This window comes from Chionomys nivalis, chromosome 22 (assembly GCF_950005125.1).
Source record: "Chionomys nivalis chromosome 22, mChiNiv1.1, whole genome shotgun sequence".
NCBI lineage: Eukaryota > Metazoa > Chordata > Mammalia > Rodentia > Cricetidae > Chionomys > Chionomys nivalis.
The window spans coordinates 44,527,008-44,546,367 of record NC_080107.1 but is presented as its reverse complement, the minus strand read 5'-3'; the positions used below and the strand labels follow the sequence as shown (position 1 = coordinate 44,546,367).

Here is a 19,360-nt window from a genome sequence, read left to right as displayed (position 1 = left end):
TCACCCAACATTTGCCAGGTACTTCACAGACAGGCTCTTCTCTCTCCTCACACTCTCAGCGTATTTAAAAACCTACAAGATCTCAGGAGTTACTTGTCCAAGGCTACACAGATAGTGGCATTTATGTGAAGGTTTATGTGGCAATGACAGCACTCACGTAGGAATAAAATCAAAATAATCTGCTTTTCAAACTCATTTTCAATCTTTACCCTCCTGCCCCGAAAAGAATTCCATTTAACAACTGAATGAGCTCCTTAAGAGGTGGTGAGTCAGTTTGTAGGAATACACCATTCTCCTCCAAGAAGACTGCAGGATGAAGACAGCTAGCTACAGCCTTTGTATGTGCACACTCCTGGCCCTCCCAGCTGAGGCAGCTTCCTTGCATCCCAGGACATGGGCTTAGAAGGTGTCCTTGTGAGGTGAGAATGAGAAGGATCCTTTGGGTAAATTTCCTAGAAGAAGGCAGCAGAGGGTGACTCAGTGCCTAGGTCCAGCAGACGTGTGAAAATCATGAGCTTGCCACTGACTATGGGTCCACCTGACCTTGGCTAGTCCACCAGTGAAGGTGCCTACCTCAGAGGGCTGTTAGAAATATAAAGCTGGGCCGGGCGGTGGTGGCGCACGCCTTTAACCCCAGCACTCGGGAGGCAGAGGCAAGTGGATCTCTGGGAATTCGAGGCCAGCCTGGTCTACAAGAGCTAGTTCCAGGACAGGCTCCAAAGCTACAGAGAAACCCTGTCTCGAAAAACCAAACAAAACAAAACAAAACAAACAAACAAACAAACAAAACAACAACAACAAAAAAAAAGAAATATAAAGCTGGGTAATATAAAAAAGTACCCATTAGGCCAGGAAGTGGTAACACACACCTTTACCCAGCACTCCAGAGGCAGAGGTAGGTGGAACTCTTGAGTTCAAGGCCAGTCTGGTCTGCAGAATGAGTTCTAGGACAGCCAGAGCTGCTATACAGAGAAACCCTGTCTTGGAAAAAGCAAACCAACCAACCAACCAAACAAACAAAACTCAAAACAAAACAGCAACACAACCCAAACAAGAACCCCATCCATTGTTTGCTATTATTACTACTGGATTCTAATTACAAATGCCCATGCTGACCGATTTCACTCCTTAACTGACACCCCGTAGAAGTTTCCAGTACCACAGGCCAGCTGACCTGGCCTTCCTTAGGGACGGTCCTCTGATCTCCTTGTCCCTGCATTAGCACAAACAATCCTTGCTGTGGCATGTGGCATCCTTTTAAGTAACTGTGGACTTTTCTTTCTCAGTGAAGCAAGGCTAGGGCTGTGCCACTGTCATTCATCACTGTGTGCAATCCTGTCACACCACAGGCACACAGGATGCTTTTGATAAATGTTCAATAACAAACAAGACAAAATGAATACAGAGCGCCTCATCTATTGGCTCTTTGTTCTGGCTGAAGCCGCATACATGCATGTGTGCACCTGTGCGCGTGTGTGCTTGCCTGCATGGCCACGTGTGTGAAAGTCAGAGGACAACTCCTTTGAGTCTGTTTTCTCCCATCTGCCTGCTACAGGCAGAGTCTCCCTCATTACTTCTGTCCCCAGCTGCGTTTTTGAGGCTTGCTGGCCCGAGAGGTCAGGCAGTCTCCTGGCTCACCCAGGTTCTGGTGAAACTATTTTAAAAACAACTGTGAAAAAGTTATTTGCTCTCAGGTGCTAGCAAGGTCAAGTTCCACAGGCTGCACGTGTGTGCTTCCATCTCCCAGGGTCACATTGAAAGACCAGCAATTTTTCAAACATGCTTCTTGTGAGCAGTACAGCTGTGCTTTCATGACTCCATAATGAGACCCACTCTGGAGCGTCCAGAGCTCCTCGGAACCCTGGTCTCTGGTTTCAACCATTCCAACTGTTGTGACATTTCATTGAGATCAACCTGATGGAGGAAAACCTAAACAATGTCACCTGGAAAATAATTTTGGTTTCCAGAGCTGGGACAGGAGAAGCAAGGGTGAACCAGAACTCGGCCAGAAGGCACGGGAAGGCCATGCCGCACCTTGTCCACTGACTGACTGAAAGGAGCTGCAGTAAGGACTGAGGTGGTGTGAAGTCTGGAGACTGTGCTAGACAGCAAAGGAGCATCAGAGGGGAAGCTTGCTGTCAACTTGTCACACACCCCTCCCTCAAAGCGAACGCAGAGTTACCGTCCACACAGCAGCCTCTACTTTAATGGTGCTGGGGACAGAGCGACCGGAGCTTCAGCCAACACAGGCCATTTGGGAGTGATTTCTCTCACCCAACAATGCCTCCTTAGCCTTCTCTCTGTAATTTAAACTCTTTGGGGTCTTTGTTCTATTTTCCAGAGCTTCTAAAGAACACACCAATAGGCACGTTTCAGGAACCTCATGGACTGGCTAAGTAGAGAAGTCGTTCTGACCTAGGCTAACTAATGTGGTTAAAATTTTGAATTAAGGGTCTATAAAAGGGACACAGCTTTTCCAAGCCACACCTCTAAAGCATGCATTTAGCACCGCATAATCAATAATGAATAGTGGTGAGTGCCTACAAGCTCAGTGTACTCCAGGCATTGTTCTAAAAGCATCCTGCATTAACTAATCTAACCCGCAATGTTATAATGCAGGGCACCACTGTTACACCCGCTCATGGGTGTGTTCATGGGTGTCATCAAGATGAACTAAAGTAGTACACTGTCCAAGTCTACAGACTACTGGGTGAGATTTATGCAGGCCAGACCCTAGGCCTCTCAGTACAGTTCCTCCTGCCCACTGCAAAGGCCTTTCCATTCTGTGCCCTCCATTCCTCTTTGTTTCTCACGTACTAGGATTTATATTCTTAGTTTGGCTTCTGGGGCCCAATTCCAGGCCCTCTATAACCTTTGCTTTGCTGTAACTGTGACTAACTGTGAGTCCTAATTGCCTATGAGGCTATTTGCAATGGCCTGGATAGTAAACATATTGATCAAATCACAGAGATCAAGTACATTCTGTTTCAACCACTCAGTCCTGCTTTTCTACCAGGAATCCTACATGTTCCTACGACATGAGAAGGTAATGGTTGAGATGTTCGGAGTTTTGTTAAAAGCCAATACAAATAACCACTATTGCATCATGGCAAGCTGGTGCATGTTCTCAGTCAGACCAGGGACATATGGCCCACAGAGGACTGAACACCAGATGCAGGAAGGGCTGATGATCTCTGGCAGCCTGAGAATGAAATAGTTACTGGACAGAACTGGCCCACATCAAAGCTCTGGAAGGCATTCACCCCAGTGTATGTCTATCATCAAGTTCATGGCTGCCCGACCAGGGCCACCTGGCACCTGCCCATTACCTTCACTCCATCCAGCACAGCCTTGATGACTCCCTTGACAGTCGTCACCATCTCTTTATCTTCTGAGTTCACGCCCTCCAGCATCACCTGGTCAGACCATCGGATGAGGTTGGCGAGGCTCTGGTATACTCGGCTGTAGCAGGAGGAGAGGGCAGAGCTACAGGAGGAGAGGGTTGAAGAGCATTAGAAAGCAGTCTCCACCATAGCCTCCTTCCCAGGGAGCACTCAGGGAGGCCAGGATCTCAGTGTCCAGGTAACATTTCCTTTTTTAAAGTCCATGGTTTTCTTTTCCCTCCTTCCCTCTCTCCTCCCTTCCTTAAGTCTTCTTAAGGAATTTTAGAAAGGGTTACTGTTCTCATTTCAGATTTTATACATTGTAACAGAAGAGCAAACTCCCTCACTACTAAAGCAGACCCTTAAAAATCAAGGGTACAGTTTAGACAAGACAACACAACATTGTAAGGTGTGGCTGAAGCAGGGTCTAGCACCAGGGGGTCTTTAAGCCCTCTACCAATGAGGTTCTATCAAGAGCAGCAGCACAAGGGAAGGAGCTACGCTTTCTGGCAGCCATGGCTGCATTCCACATGCACCAACAGAAAAGTCAGCAAGAAGGATAGCAAACCCCTTCAGTCCTTGAGAATGAGGGGAGCTGGTCATGAAGCCTGGGGATGGTGTCAAGGGCTCACAAGGATGAGGCAGGAGGGCCCTCCCCTCTGGAAAGGATGACCCAGTTCTATAGCCTCTCTGGCAGGTCAGGTGCCCCTGGGAGCATGCCTAACACTAGCCTGAGGTCCTCAGGGTTTTTGTCATATCCAACCCCCCCCCCCCAACACCAATCTGGCTGCTGCTTTCCTCCAGCTCCTTCTTTCCCTTCTCCTCTAGGAAGCAGGCCAGAGCCACTGCAGCTCCGTCACTGCCTTCTTCAGCCTGTGTCACATAGTCAGCACTTCATCATATGGTGGGGAGCTCAACTCTTCCTGGTGGGAGCCATCACATGACAACAGAGGAATGATAGCATCTACAGACAGCCATCTACACATCTGGTGGCCTAATGTCAGGCTCATTTTCTCAAAGAAGACCACGGAGTTTCCATGGGATGAACTAATGGAGAGCCACAATACAGACCAAGCCACCAGCAGCATAGAGAGCCAGAGGTCACAATCTCCAGGGGTCAGCAAGCAGAAGCTGGTGTGGAACCCCAAAGCAGAACATTTCTTGGAAATAAAGACACACAATCTGTTATTATCTCTCAGAAGAAAATTGTGAACTTCAGGGCCAAGTTCTGAAAGTCATTCATTAAAGCTCAGTCTCATGGGGCTAAGTAGACACTAAGCTGCCTTGAGAATCAACACAGAGATGCGTCGACTATGAACAGGCACACCACTGACAAAACCTCAGAGCTGCCAGCCTCTTCAGAAAGGTTCCTGCAGCTTGGAGATTGCATCTAGCACCGCTACCCTTGTTATACTTAACAATAAATATGGGGCAAGCTAAACTGTAAGAAGAAAATGCACTCTAGCACTCAGAGGCTGTCTGGGAAGTCCTGGCCTGGCACAGGAAGGTTCCACTACACCTGGCTTTATCAGGTGGTAATTCCAGGAGCTGAGGACTTGAATGACAGGACTGAATCATGGTAAGTGATGACGGAGGCTCTGAGAATGCGTCCAGCTCAGTATGATCGCGGTTAGGAAGCTCATACAAAGACACAGCCACAGCTCAGAGGGTCGGTGGTGTCAGCCAGCATACAGGCCTCTGGAGGAACAGTTGCCTCCAGACTGGGAAGTGGGAACAAATGCAAAACCCCTTTCCCCTCATTGTTTCAAATGCCCCAAACCAAAAAGTGCCTCTAAGCCTCCCACTGCTGTCAAGACTAAGGACCTTCAGGGGGACTCACCTGTGCTGGATCGGAGGGTCAATCTGTACCAGGGGTAAGATGGCCTCTAGCACCTTGGTGGCTGACCCTGGGAGCATCTCCAGAACCTTCTTATCAATGGCCATTTTGTCCACAATGGTCTTAAAGTAGCGCAAGGCACTGACAACCTCCTTCTCTTTCTCCTCCAGCCAGCACAGGTTCTGAAAGGGAACATCGCGCTTAAGGAATGAGAAGAGATTAAAGGGAGCTCGTCTGAAAACAGTAAAATCTATAAACTAGTTCAACAGTCCTGCAAATGGAAAAGGTTCTGGCAGTAGAGACCAAGTCAGATGTTTTCTCTAAGGACTGCAATCACGAGACAGAGGCCAGTAGAAAGAGAGACAGGTCTAGGATTAGAAGGGTCATTTAGAGACCTGGTGATTCCTTCTCCATACTCTGAGATCCTGAAATTATTCTCAGTATTCTAATTGGCTACCTGAGATATCACCTCCTATCTCCCAGTGTGTGACGCAGCCTCAATGAGGATATAGGAGGCAACAGTCATGCCCCAGGGCACATATGTATACTCGTCCAGAATCAGATCAGGATCCAAAGATTTGAGAGATTGTGCACTTAGATCCCCACACAGTCCTACCCAAACCCAGAGCTCCCTCCCCATGAAAAAACTATGACTTCAAAGGCCTCTAATGCCAGGACTGGAAGGAGGCGATGAGGAAGCCAGAGGCAATGATAGTCAGTGAGTACGGTGTAGTGGCTGCTAACAACATTTGTGCACTCTGTTTCCAAGGAAAGGGGCCTGAGCGGAAAACAAAAACCAAAACTCTACAGTGCCTGTACTTTCCAGAACTCACCTTCCTAACCCCAAACTCTTTTTTTTCTTCTAGACTGCAGGCAGCCTTGGATTCACACCTAGCGGGGCATACAGCTCTAGATTCCTTTCCTCAATGCCCTTCTCCAGCAGCTCTGATCCACAAATGGACGGTCCATACAAGAACAGACTGCACATTTAGTGAAGTGAGGAGGTATGTGGACCCGTGTGGGCTTCCTAAGGTCCAGAAAGTATAAATAATGGCAAATGAGGGACGGAAATGCTACCAAAAATGTTGATTTAAGTAATAATCTATAAAAGGGACAGTTCTTTTGGATTCTAAATCTCTCCCATCCCTAGATAATGTCAGGGAATATCATTTAAAAATTCAGTATGGGAGGCTATTTCATAGGAACACTAAAAGAAATAACTCTAAGTGGACGACTGAACAAGGAAACCGTACTGCAGTCAGCTGACTTCCAAGGGCCTGGAGGGGCTTCTGAGAGCGCTCGGCAGACCACCAAGACCCCGCCCTTCCTGTGTCCTGACAAGTTCATTTCTTGTCTCTTTCCAAGAGGCTGAGCACTGGTTTTTCTACTTCCTGGATGAGAGTGCTCAGCTTCTCCATAACCTTCCCATGGCTGGGACAGCCTGGGGATCAGCACTCCCAGTACTGGTGACAGGAGGAAGAGGAAGACAGACACGGCTGTCATGGCACATCAGAAAGTGCTGGAAGGCAACAGTGATGAAATTTGGTGAGGAAACAGGAAGCATTTCAGGAAAACACGTCACACACATAGGCAGGAGTGAAGGGAGAGCTGAGATGGGAAGCAGTGGAAAGTACAGGCACCTCAGAGCAGAAAGGCTTTCCCGTCACTGAGGAGAGACCAGATCAACACAGGGAGAGCCAGGCCGAGTGACTCTGTGAAGGAGCTAAGTAAGGACTCAGCAGGGTCAGGTAGCATCTGTCACCTTCTACCGAACTCCAAACCTGAATGGTCTCTTAACGCTCTGCATTCCCTGAGCCCTTCAGCTGTTAAACTGTGATCAGCAGTCAGAAATGTGCACAATGTATATAGCACCAGCCGACCTGGGAACTCAGTCATGCGGCTGGGCTAGAGTCCCTCTGAGTGACAGCCAACCTGCACACATCTCCCACCCCAGGGAAGCAGTTGCTACCACCTGTCCTCATAAGCTTGGTAACTGTGAGGCTGTCAATCGCAGGAAGGGGCTAGTTCTAAGGTCAAGCTCCCTGTCTGTGGAGCAGATGAGTACATCTGCCCTGTGTTAGGAAAAAAGTCACAGTGGCTACCTGAAGCTGGAGCTCAGTGGTAGAGCACTCACTTAGTCTAAGAAAGGTCGTGGGTTCCATGCCTGAAACCAAAAAAACAGTCAAAGAAACACAGAAACAACCAAGCGATGACTAAATGGGCAAGTATGGACATCACTAATAACATTTAAGAGATGCTGTATCAGGGTCAAAGGTCACATCCCTACTAGTGAAAATGCAAGGGAGGAGGACAACGGAGTGGGGAGGAAAGGGCCAGGGCACAGCTGTCACTCTGAGTGTTTTAAGCACCCACAGAGCTCTGCACTTCAGATATATTGGTTTCAATTCAGTCTGTTGCCTCGCCACAGAACAGATGCTATTATTTCATAAATGGGGAAATTGAGGCAATGCAGGGAGTGGATAGGATAGGTTAACCTGCCCAAGATCCCACAGCTGAATGACAAAATTAGAATACAAACCTGGCATGTTTCATTCCAGTTTGGAGAGTACAATAAATAAATAAACAATAAAGTGTGGTGGGGCACACTCATAATCTCAGCGCTCAGGAGGCAGAAATACAAGTTTGAGACCAGCCTAAACAACATGGTTAGACCTGCTCACACACCTGGTTGCAGCAACACAGGAGATAACTGTAGATCTGGGACAGCTTAGACAACATAGCAAACAAATGCTATCACACACACCACACACACACACGTCCTAGAGAGCCCTGGGTTCAAAGCTCTTATTTAATAAATGAGTGAAGTACACACAGGTGAGTGAAAGCTGAGGTCACTTTCCTGCCTGGTAGCGGTGACATGGCACACCTGTGCTTTTCTGTCTTGAGCCACTGAAGAGCGCAGACGCAGAGGAAAACAAAGGGATACAAACCGATCCCAGGCTTCAGCCACTGCCTTACATCAGAGCAGCAGTAGGAATCCAGCTTGTACCTGCAGCCCTGGCCCCTCTGCTTCATGGAAACTAAATTGTGCTCATAGCACCGCAGGACAGTGAATCAGGTAGTGTGGGTCTAGTCATGGGTGGGAAACAATTAGAATCAGCATATAAAAAACTGGAACCAGGTTGGGTTGATGGTGCATGCCTTTAATATCTGCACTTGGAAGTCAGAGTTAGGAGGTCTCTGAGTTTGAGATTAGTTTAGTGACATAGCAAGTTTCAGGACAGGGGCTATAACAACATAACACAATAGAAGAAAAACTGGAACCAGGATGGTGAAAAGACAACTCAACATCTTTCCTTCTTCCATATCCAACAGCTGAGCCGGGCCCTGTAGGAAGGCACACCTAACAGAGTCCAGCTGTACTAGGCTCTGGGGCAGGGGCATCGCTCTGCCTACTTCACTTAAGAGCTGTAGAGCTGAAAGGGAAGCCCCTTCAGGAGTTTCCAGGAGAGCCCCCTGTCTAGCCGCTGTCTAGCTGCCCAGAGAGTTAGAGAACTCACCTGTTCTGAGCCACTTTTGGATGCTGTTAACTGATCATATAGAGATGGTCAGTTCTGGGATGGGACTAAATTTTCTCTGCTACTTTTAACAATCCATAGCTCACTGCTAGGCTTGCTAAGAGGTTGAAAAAGAACTGACAATTTTTTCCTATGAGAAGACTACTGTGTCTAGATGAAACCAGGCTGGAAAGACAGTGGAATACAGTGGACAAAACAGACTTAATTAGAAAATTGGGGCCACAGCCAACACTATCTATTAGGACTAACAAAGCTCTCTCCATATGGCTAGAGCAGAACAAATAAAACAACGGCTGTGAAAGCACAGGGCAGACGGGCTGCACCCAGGAAGCAGCAATAGTCGGGATTTGCACTTCTACTTCCTGTTCTTCAAATCCTGTGACTTAACAGAGAAAGCCACAAGTGGGACAACATGAGACGCAAACGCAGACGCTCTGTAAGAGGTGACAGAGAGAATGAACGGTAGGCCTTGTCAAGCGGCAGCAACCTTCCCACAGCACAGGTTTCTGGACACTGTTCCTCTCACCTATGTGCTGCGGCAGGCTCCATCCTGGGGCCTGTACTGAACAGCAGTCCCCTCATGAAGGGCCTTGGGATGAGCAGGGTGAGCTCTACCCTCCCTCCAGGGTAAACTTGCACTTCCAGCTATGGGGCGGGTCTCACCTCAGCACTACAAACATTCAAGGCCTTGGAGAAGACACCCTGTTGTGCTACAGGATGCTCAAGGCATTGCGCTCCTACCTATTGCATATGCAGCAGCCCCTGTCTCGCTCGCCTGTGATGACAACGGAAAATATCTCAGGCATTGCTGGGGCTTGCAGGCACCTCACTAAGTGAAGGCTATGCTTCTATCAAAATTTCCTCCATGACCTTTGTTTGGACAATACATAAAGAAAAGATTCCAGGATCAAATGGCTTAAAATTTTCCTACCAACATTCTCTTGCAGCTATGCTGTACGGTTAAAGGTGTGAGCTCTACGAGTGTGCTCTGCATGCTATGACACAGAATGCTTAAGGCTCTTCTACACTGAAGTAGTGCACCTGATAAAATGCCAGGTACTGCCCTTTTGCTCATAGGCAGCAATTCATCCAACAGAATGTCTGGGCTTACAAACCTTACTTCTTCTATCTTTAACTAGACTTTTAAGACACTCTGCTAGTCCATATTAACAGGGTGGTGTTTGCAAGCCACATTAAACTGATAGTTATGACAATGGTTCTGCATTTAATTACCCCTGGACAGTCATGGGCAGGGAGAAGTTCATCTACAAAGCTTGTCTTCATCTACATCGCTAAGAGTATTCTTTAATGTAAAGTGGTGCACCAAGATGAACATTCAGTCTTGTGAAACATTAACAAACACATTCGGACTTGATTTCCTAAAGAAGACATAGAGCAGTTGTGTATGGTGGCACACACCTGTGATCCTAGCATTCAGGAGACAGAGGCAGGAGGATTGCACTTTAAGAGTAGCTTAAGCTAGAAAGCCATGCCATGTTTCAAGCAAAACAAGACCCAGGACTCAGGACACAGCTTGCGGAAAGCTTTTGCCCACATGAGGCCCTGGAGCAGATCCTCAGCACTACAAAGAGCTCCAGGCAGGCTCTGGTAACAGTCTGCTTTCAAATCCTGACCTCACCACTGCTTTGCGGCTTTAGCTAAACGCTCCCCATCTCTAGAGACTCGGTTTCTTTTTAAGCAGGGAAGGTTGTCAGGGATGGTGGGAAGAGACGTGAGCAGTCAGCGCCAGTGCTGATGACAAAGGTGCCCCTTGCTGAGAACCTTGCAGTTGGCTATGATAGCATCCCAAGGCATCTCAGCACCTCAGGGAGAGAGCAGCCACTCTGGAAAGGTGATACTCATCCACTGCCCCAGTGCCCACTCAATTCCACTCTTAAAAGGACCCCAATTTTGGCTGTGGAGACTGAGCTCCCTCCCCATCAATGCCACTCAGATAAATGCTTGTATTCAAGAATCATATCAAATACTTGAGCCCATAGTTGCCACCCAGCTAAGAAACAATGACATCACCACAGGTATTTTTCCATCCCCAGACCATGGACCAGAGATCTGCAGTGGAAGGCAAGGCAACCCCAATTGTTCTTAATGTCACACTGACCTTCTGCCTCTGAGACCTGGAAGCCACAGCACTGGTGGACATAAATTCTACTGCCTGCTGCTCCAGTTCCAAGGGGATAGGGTAGCCCTCTGGTAGAAATCTGTCTCTTGCCTCCTGGAAGAGAGGAAACCTGGATTCCTACAGAGCTTGAAATGGATGTTGCAGGCTGGAGGGAGGGGTTGATGAGAATCAACAGCTGTTCCACACATCTGGCTCAGCTGGCCCTGATAAGGTTACTAGTGCTGGAGGATGTCTTTAGAGGGATTCAGGGTGAGCCCAGGCCCTGAGGCTGAATGAATGGTTCAGGCCATCAGAGCCCTGCATGAAAGTAGCCCAGGGCCTCTGGGTGGGAGGCAGCACCAGGTGTGAGCACCATGTTCTGAGCTACTTTAAATGCCCAGAGGGTGATACAGAACTGTCCAAGCCACTGGCTGGACTGATTAGCAGGACAGGCACACACCATCCTAGAGGTCCCAGGTCCCAGGGACACAGATGGCCCTAGTAAGCGCGCTTATGCACAGTGCAGTCCCCAATGCTGGCCGCAGGCTGGCCAGGAGGAACACCTAGAGATGCAGCTTACTTTGCTCACAGACTTCTCGGGATTCTTCGACACCTCGGCTGGCTTTCCCTTCTTGGATGGTGTTCTCTTGATTTTGGGAGAGTGGAATTTGTCCATCAGCTTCATGGTGAAGGAGGAGAGATGAGAGCGCTGAGAGTCTGAAAACACAGAGGCCTGGCTGTTAGAGGAGGAGGCAGGAGAAGCTGCAGCTTTCTTGTGGAAATGACTAGGGTCTTTAAGCTTGGATTTCCTTCTTGAAAGATTCAAAGGGCAGGACATGCAGACCCATTCTAACACTGCTCATGTGTGTCGAGTTTTGAAATGTCTCCCTGTTTTAGGGTGATTAGAACTGTGAGCAACAGAGGCAGGCAGGATGGGCATTAAGAGCTTACATCAAAATGTCAGCGTGTCCTTGTTGGTTCCATATGAACATTTAGTCAATGTGCAAGAGAAACAGTTAAGAACACCCACAGACTCGGAGAGGGGTAGAGATTAGATACAGCAGCGAAGGCCTTTGTAACCAGTCTCCTATTCTTGAGTGTAGGGAAGTACAAGTGACAAATGCCAGGTCTTAGAGGTGGCAGCAAAGACAGAAATGGAAGCAAGATGTTAAAACCCTTCTGGTCTAAGATAAAAGACTGAATGATTTCCCAAGAGTCGGACAAGTCAAGGAGGTCTGCTGTCACTGATTCTGGTTGGCACTGCACCAGAAATTTCTTACAGTTAATTAGTAAAGAGAGGAAAAAGGTATCAGCTCAGAAGGAAGAGTGGTACACTCTTGTTTAATCAGGGTCTCACTGTGAGGCTCAGCCTGTGCAGTTCTGGGGTTGCTGCAGACAGTAGCACATGCAGCTTTCTACTTGCAGGATGGTGGATGGAAACTCTTAAGCAACCCACTCAAGGGCTTTACTAACACTGGGTAGAAAGAGCGCTCAATGGGGAGCACAGTGCTCTCCTTGTGTGTCCATAGCCTGGGTTTTGCCCCCAGAACCATAATAAATAAATAAGTAAATAAAATACAAGAGCTTCATGTAGTGGTATATCTTTAACCCTAGCATCTGGGAGGCAGAGACAGACAGAGCTCTGTGAGATTCAGGCCACTATGATCTACACAGTGGGTTCTAGGTCAGCCAGGGCTACACGATAAGATCGTGTCTCAAAATAAAACAAAAAACTATCAGTACTAACAAATTCAGTAAGGATACAACATCAACATATAAAATCTATTTGTACTTTTATATAGTAGCGATAAACATTCAAAATGAAAATTTAAAAACCTTTAGTTTGTATCAAAAAGGACATTCTTGGACATAGATTTGGCAAGAGAAATTTCACATTTACACTTTGCAAACCATAAAATACTGCTGAAATTCGAAACAACTAAAATATGTGAAAAAGTATCCCATGTTCTTGGATCAAAAGACTTACTATTGTTACAAAGTAATATTTCCTGGTAACAACTTGTTATCCCAGAGAAGCCTGCTAGCTTAATTCCTTTGGTAAGACTTGACTCATTAATCCTAAAATTAGTAAGGAAATACAAGAGATCCAGAATAGCCAAAACAAGCAGCAAAGCTGGAGGACTGATATGCCTCAACATAAAAATCAAGCCATATTAACCAAGGCATGACTATACTATAGCCTAGACACACGGATCCAAGAACAGAACTGAGACCCCAGAAATAAACCCACATGTCCACACTGATTTTCAACAAGGATATGATGGACATTGAATGGGTGAAGGAACAGTCATTTCAACAAGCAGTATTGGGGCAAGTGGGCACTTGTCTGTAAAAGAATGAATTGGGACCTCTGCCTTACACCACATGCTAAAATGAGCTTCAAATAAGATCTAAACTTAAGAGTTAAAAACAATTAGAACAAAGAATAGGTGGTTTTGTGGCCTTGGATTTGAGCCCACTCTTAGCTGTAACACCAGAAGCACAAGGAACAGAAATAAAAATAGGTAAGTTAGAACTCCATCAACATTAAAATCTATGTTGTAATGACTGCATCAAACAAGTGGAAAGTCAGCCTATAGGACAGAGAAAGTATTTACGGATTATGTATCTGATGAGGGACTACATATAGAAAAAAAAAACATTCTAGGGAGCTCATTCTGGTAAGCTGGAGGCTGAGGCACCAAGATTACAAAGTTGAGGCCAGGCTGGGTTATACAGCCAGACCCTGTCTCAAAAAAACACAAACCACAAAATACAAAGGACAACAACAATAAAAACAAAAACACCCAATTAAGCAAACAAGGAAGTCAGTGGGATGCAGTTAGTTTACCAGTAGACAGCTTACCTAACTCAGGCATGGCCCTGCATTTGCCCTTGCACCATTGCAACATAAACAATAAGGACAAGGGCTGGAGAGACGGCTCAGCGGTTAAGAGCACTGATTGTTCTTCCAGAGGTCCTGAGTTCAATTCCCAGCAACTATATGGTGGCTCAAAACCATCTGTAATGAGATTTGGTGTCCTCTTCTGGCATGCAGGCCTACATGTTGACAGAATACTGTATATAAAGCATGTAGGCCTACATGCTGGCAGAATATTGTATACACAATAAATAAACCTTTTTTTAAAAAAATAGACTTTCAATGTAGTCATGGCCAATCTTTAAAAAAAAAAGTACATAAAAAGATGGTCAACATTTGGGGTCAGGTGTTTGATCCCTAGCACTAGAAGAAAAAAAACCCAACCCACCTAACATGAGGAGCACTAAAGACAACAGGAACACCAAGTATTGGTGAGGACTGAGTGAACCAGAAGCCTCATAAGCTGATTGATGCTGGGACTGTAACAGCCGCACCGGCAAACACCTGGCAGATCTTCATAATATTAAAGACACCATTCTAGAAATCCCACTGGTAGGTGTGTGTCCGAGGCAAGTAAAGAAAAACACCCGCAGGTGTGCACAGGAAACATTCAGAGCAGCAGCTTTCATCACGGCCCATGTGCCTGTGAATGGATAAATAAAATATGGTATATCCATTCAAGAAATGGTATTTGGTAATAAAAAAGAAAACCAGGCTCCGACCTTGCAATAATATGAATAATCTTGAAAGTATTACCCTATGACAGCAAGACAAGAAAGATCACATATCGTGATTCTACCTGTCGGAGATGTCCAGAATGGTAAGTCCATAGGACAACAAACACATCAGTGGCTGCCTAAGATAGCAGAGGGAAGACAGCAGAATGGGAAAGGACCATTAAGGAACAAGGGGTCTTCTCAGGAAGAACACAGATGACATTGGAATCCGATGGTGACTGCACAGGCTGTAAGTCACTGTGCACTTCGAGTAAATGCTAACATCTCAACAAAGCTGACTGACCAACTAACCAACCCACCAGGCAACTTTGTAATCCGCAGCCACCTCATTATTATTATCCTCATTAGGCTATTTCCTGACAGGGATGACGTTCCGAGGCCATACCTGTGTGCTCAGTGGGGTGACAGCTTCTGGCCCCCAGACTATGCTCAGGAAACACCTGATACCCCGGACACCCAGCAGCAACAGGAGAGAGCCACAGGGAAAAAATTAAAATTGCCTGGAAAACTAAAGAACAAAACATTATTGTGAACCACAGGAAGGTAAGTTATCTAGCTTTGAAAAATAAAAAGCACTTCATAAAAAATTTCTAACAATTTAGTACTAAAGCAAAAGTTGACCCCCAACAAACAAACAGTAGCTGTATTTTAGGGTTGTCACTGTCATCACTGTTACACGCAACTTAACAAGATCAAAGTTCGATTTCTTCGTCAAAGACGTGCCAAGTAGTCAGGCAGGCTCAGATAAACTCTGGCCTCTGAAGATCCCGGGGAGTCCAGAAGCATCAGCAACACACAGCAGAGCCGCCAGCATTCATGCCAACCGTCAACCCAAACCTGCCTCAGGCTGGGTGCCCTTGCTCTCCAGGACAGAGGTGGACACTGGCCTAAAGGAAGCAGGACTCAGGGATAGCCCTTGGAGGTCAGACCAGATGGAGGGGAATGGCGGGAGTTTCTGGCCTTTCCTCTCCCCTCCATCCCCACCAGAGCAGGGCAGGACCATTTATAGTTTACACTTACTTTTCCATACTTCCAAGTTGTGAAGCGTGCCACAGTAGGATGGTGCAAAGTGTGGACTGGAGTCTGATGTAGGTAGGAATTACAGGGATTGTATGGCAAATATTCTTAGCCACCAAGCCACTTTCCACAAATACATAAACACACAAACAAATCAATTAATTTTTAAAGGTTTACTAACCTGGGTGGTCAGGGCATGCACACCTTTAATCCCAGCACTTGGGAGGCAGAGGCAGGTAGATCTCTGAGTTTGAGGCCAGCCTGGTCTGCAGAGTGAGTTTTAAGACAGCCAAGACTACACAGAGAAACCCTGTTCTGAAAACCAAAAATTAAAAAAAAAAATCTTCTTTTGTTTATGTGTATGAGTGTTTTGCCTACCTATATGTATATGTACTACATACATGCCTATGGAGTCAGAAAAGGCCATCAGGTCCTCTGGAACTGGAGTTATTTTAAACCACCATGTGGGTGTTAGGAATTGAACCCAGGTCTTCTACAAGAGCAAAAAGTGATCATGGAGCCATCACTTCAGTCCCATAGGTAAGTAGAATAAGTCTTTTTTGAAGACTTTTTCAGGCACCTAGCTCACAGAACATCATAGCCTGGGCCAGACACTTATATCCGCCCCCTTCCATATGCACTTTCGATTTGTATTTTTAACTAGAAATGGTATATTGGGGTATAACTTCACTTATCAACAGGCACGGCAAGGGTAGCTGCTCAACAGAAGCTAATCTGTCTACAAGTTCGATGAATACAAACTCTGAATCTTATTTCCATGTGGCCTACAGATCTTTATAAGGTTGTTCTCCAGTTCTGACATGTAACTCACTCCTGATTAGAGGGAGTTTCACCAATACCCTCTTCTCATTTACAAGAGAGAGGCACACCTGTTCTGGTACAATCTACTTCCTCTGTATCCATCTCACTGCTCCTCCATCCATCCCATTCCTTCAGATGCTGGCCTTGTAACATCCTCCAACACCCTGTCCCAGAGAGGCTCTGAGCTGGATGGAATAGGGGAGCAGTTGACTAATCTCTCCCAGGAAGGCTGACAGCAGAGAAAGAAAAGCAGACATGAAGGGAAGGAAGTCCAGCAGGATAGACATTTCTTGGGTTTACTGTGGTGGTCAAAGTTCCTCAAAAACTTGGCTGGGTGAGCCAACTTCCTCTTCTTTAGGGTCTGCTGCCCTGGGTTCTGTAGGGAGATGTGGGGTTAAGGAGCTGGCCAGACTCACAGCCAACCATCACAACCAAGGTGAAACCAATATGGAAACCACCAAAAACCCTCTAAGGAGCACGAGGGCAAGGCTGGCCTTGACCATGAACTAGAGATACTGCCAGCTGCCATCAAAGTCAGGAAGTGGGTGGCAGAACTTACTCTACCTTTGCCTGCCTGGTCCTGAATTCAGTTTGTGTAGGGATACAACTGGGAAGCTGTGGTGACACTTTGAGGGACCTGTCAATATATCACTCTTCTCAGGCCATTTAGTTGGCACAAAACAACCAGCAAGGCACATGGAGAACAGAGATGCTTTTAATGACAACCAACCTTCCTAACTCTTGAAATCAGGACAGCAGGAACTAGGCTGTCCTTAGCTTTCCCTCTAAATGATGGGTGACAACCAAGGTTTCAAGTGGCTTTCAGGATCCCTCAAACTATGCCATGAAGTACTGATGAAGCATTTTTGTAATGCCCAGCAGTGGCAGGGTAAGTAGGAGGCAGCAGGTGGCATTTGTACAAACACTGTTGCTAGTCTTGTTTACAACTCAGTCACAGGCATTCACACACTAGGCTGTCCTGCCTCTCCCATGCATCACTGGTGTAGGGAGCAGAGCTACTCCCACATTACGGTAGCCTCAGGTGGCTCCTGTTACTCCCCGTGGTTAATGCTGAGAAATTATAATGTAGATTTTGTAGATGCATCTTTGTAAAGATTTTTTTCTAAGACTAAAATTAAAACAAAAAAATGTAAGGACTGCACACATTAGACAGGTTACTGAGGATGAGGTCAAATCTACATACCCCCTACCTGTCAAATAGTACCACCTTCATATTTAAGTGAGAATGGCCCCCATATGTTCATACATTTGAATACTTGGTCTTCAGTTGGTGGAACTTTTGGAAAGGATTAGGAGGAGGAGGTGTGTCACTTGGGGTGGGTTTTGATGTTTCAAAAGCCCACACCATTCCCAGTTAGAGCTCCCCCACCCACCATGTGTGCTTTGCGCTTGTAGATGAGATGTTAGCTCTCATGTCTGCCTGGTTGATGCCATGCTCCCTGCCATGAAGGGCTTGCACTCTAACCCTCTGAGATCACATGCCCCAATAAATGCTTCCTTTTGTAAGTTGTCACGGTCGTGCTGTCTTTTCACAGTCACTGAAAATGACTAAGAGTAAGAAATGCATTTCTGCTTCCCTCTACTTTACACAGCCATATGCGGATGGCACAGCCAGAAAGGAGTTCCACTCTGGAGTTCGTTTGCCATTGCCACTCTCCTGTTACGTCATCATTGATATATAGTGAGTGTGTTGCCTATAAGTCCCAAAGACAATAGGGTTATTGAGTTATGGTAGCCACCCTGTGGTTCTTTGGGCTCTTTTCATGACTTGCATCCATATGTGTAGTTTAAATTATAAGTCTGTGACCATCACACATGGCAGCATTCTGTACAGAGTCTCACTCTACAGTTAACCACTCAGATGATGTAGGTATCCTTGCTTTTGCCCGTAATACCATCTTGTCCGCTTGCCTACCAGTGGCCAGTGGTTGTTCTTAGCTTTTGGCTTTATAAACAATGCTGCTACAACATATTCAGTATGTCTTTTAAGCATGCAGGAAAATGTCTTATGAGTAAAACTGCCAGGTTGCAGGGCATGTCACTTATTTAACTTTACATCTAATTTCAGACAATTCCAAGTATGTGTAATTTTACATTAGAGCAGAAGGTTAAGGGACCCAGCTGCTGTAAAACTTAAACAACCAGGGACTACGCCAAGGCACGCATGTACACTTTCAATACAGCTGTGCTGAACCACAGGGGGAAATGCCCTTCTCCATATGGAAACGCCAAGAGCTGGTGCACTGTGACCTGTACATCCGTGAAAGCTTGAAAGGCCATTAACAGAAGCTAAGACTGAGTCCTTCATTGTTTGGTGAGGCATTCACACCAAAAGTCAGAAGTTCCCAAGGACTACCAAGTTAGCCGTTTTCTCCATGGGAGGAGCATGACACTGTCACCTTCAGGTAAGCAACAACAGTGCTACTAACAGCAGCCACTTTCTCGGACAAGCCATGAGCTGCATGCCCCCACCTAGAAGAAGGAGGGTGAAGAACACCCAGCCTACTCACAGGATCAACCTCAGCAAAACTGACAGACGAAACACTCAAAGCTCGCCAAGTTGTTCCAAAGTGCCCTGCCAGGCGCCAGGATTTTACTGTTAGATCTCCAGCTTGGCCCCCAGCAGGCCTAGCAATGATTCTGCCTGCTGCTGACAAATGGGCCATCAACTGGCCTTTCAGATGTCACTTGCGGCAGCAGCTGGGATCCCAACTTAGTACAGGTTTCTGTCAGGGCTTAATTCCACCGAGATGGGAAGCCTCCAGGCAGCACCCACACCAGGGACCACAGTGTCAAGGTCACTGTGGACAGGGACTCACTGTAACAGTCTCACAACACCGCAGCCGGCCAAGAGGTCTGGCCTTTGGCTTCCTGCTCAGCACTGCGTCACTGGGATGACTTAGAGATCACTTACTTCATCCAGCACCCTTGTCCCCTGCCGAGGAGTAAGGACACCTGTGTGGAGACGAGGACTTCATTTTTCAGTGTGTAGCCTGGGAAGATC

At 46.6% G+C, this 19,360-nt stretch overlaps 1 protein-coding gene across 13 annotated transcripts in view; it reads right to left on the bottom strand.

The window, feature by feature from the left end:
• Positions 1-19,360, bottom strand: part of Rapgef1 (Rap guanine nucleotide exchange factor 1) — a 118,660-nt gene that overhangs the window by 47,709 nt on the left and 51,591 nt on the right. For 8 of the 13 annotated variants that reach the window (XM_057754865.1, XM_057754867.1, XM_057754875.1 and 5 more), the window contains exons 2-5: positions 11,459-11,595; positions 10,879-10,992; positions 5,224-5,402; positions 3,330-3,486 (exon numbers count right to left, since the gene is read on the bottom strand). In XM_057754865.1, the coding sequence (XP_057610848.1) occupies positions 3,330-3,486; positions 5,224-5,402; positions 10,879-10,992; positions 11,459-11,595 (587 nt within the window). The remainder of the gene's footprint in view (positions 1-3,329; positions 3,487-5,223; positions 5,403-10,878; positions 10,993-11,458; positions 11,596-19,360) is intronic. The other 5 variants (XM_057754869.1, XM_057754872.1, XM_057754868.1 and 2 more) reach the window with 1 other exon arrangement.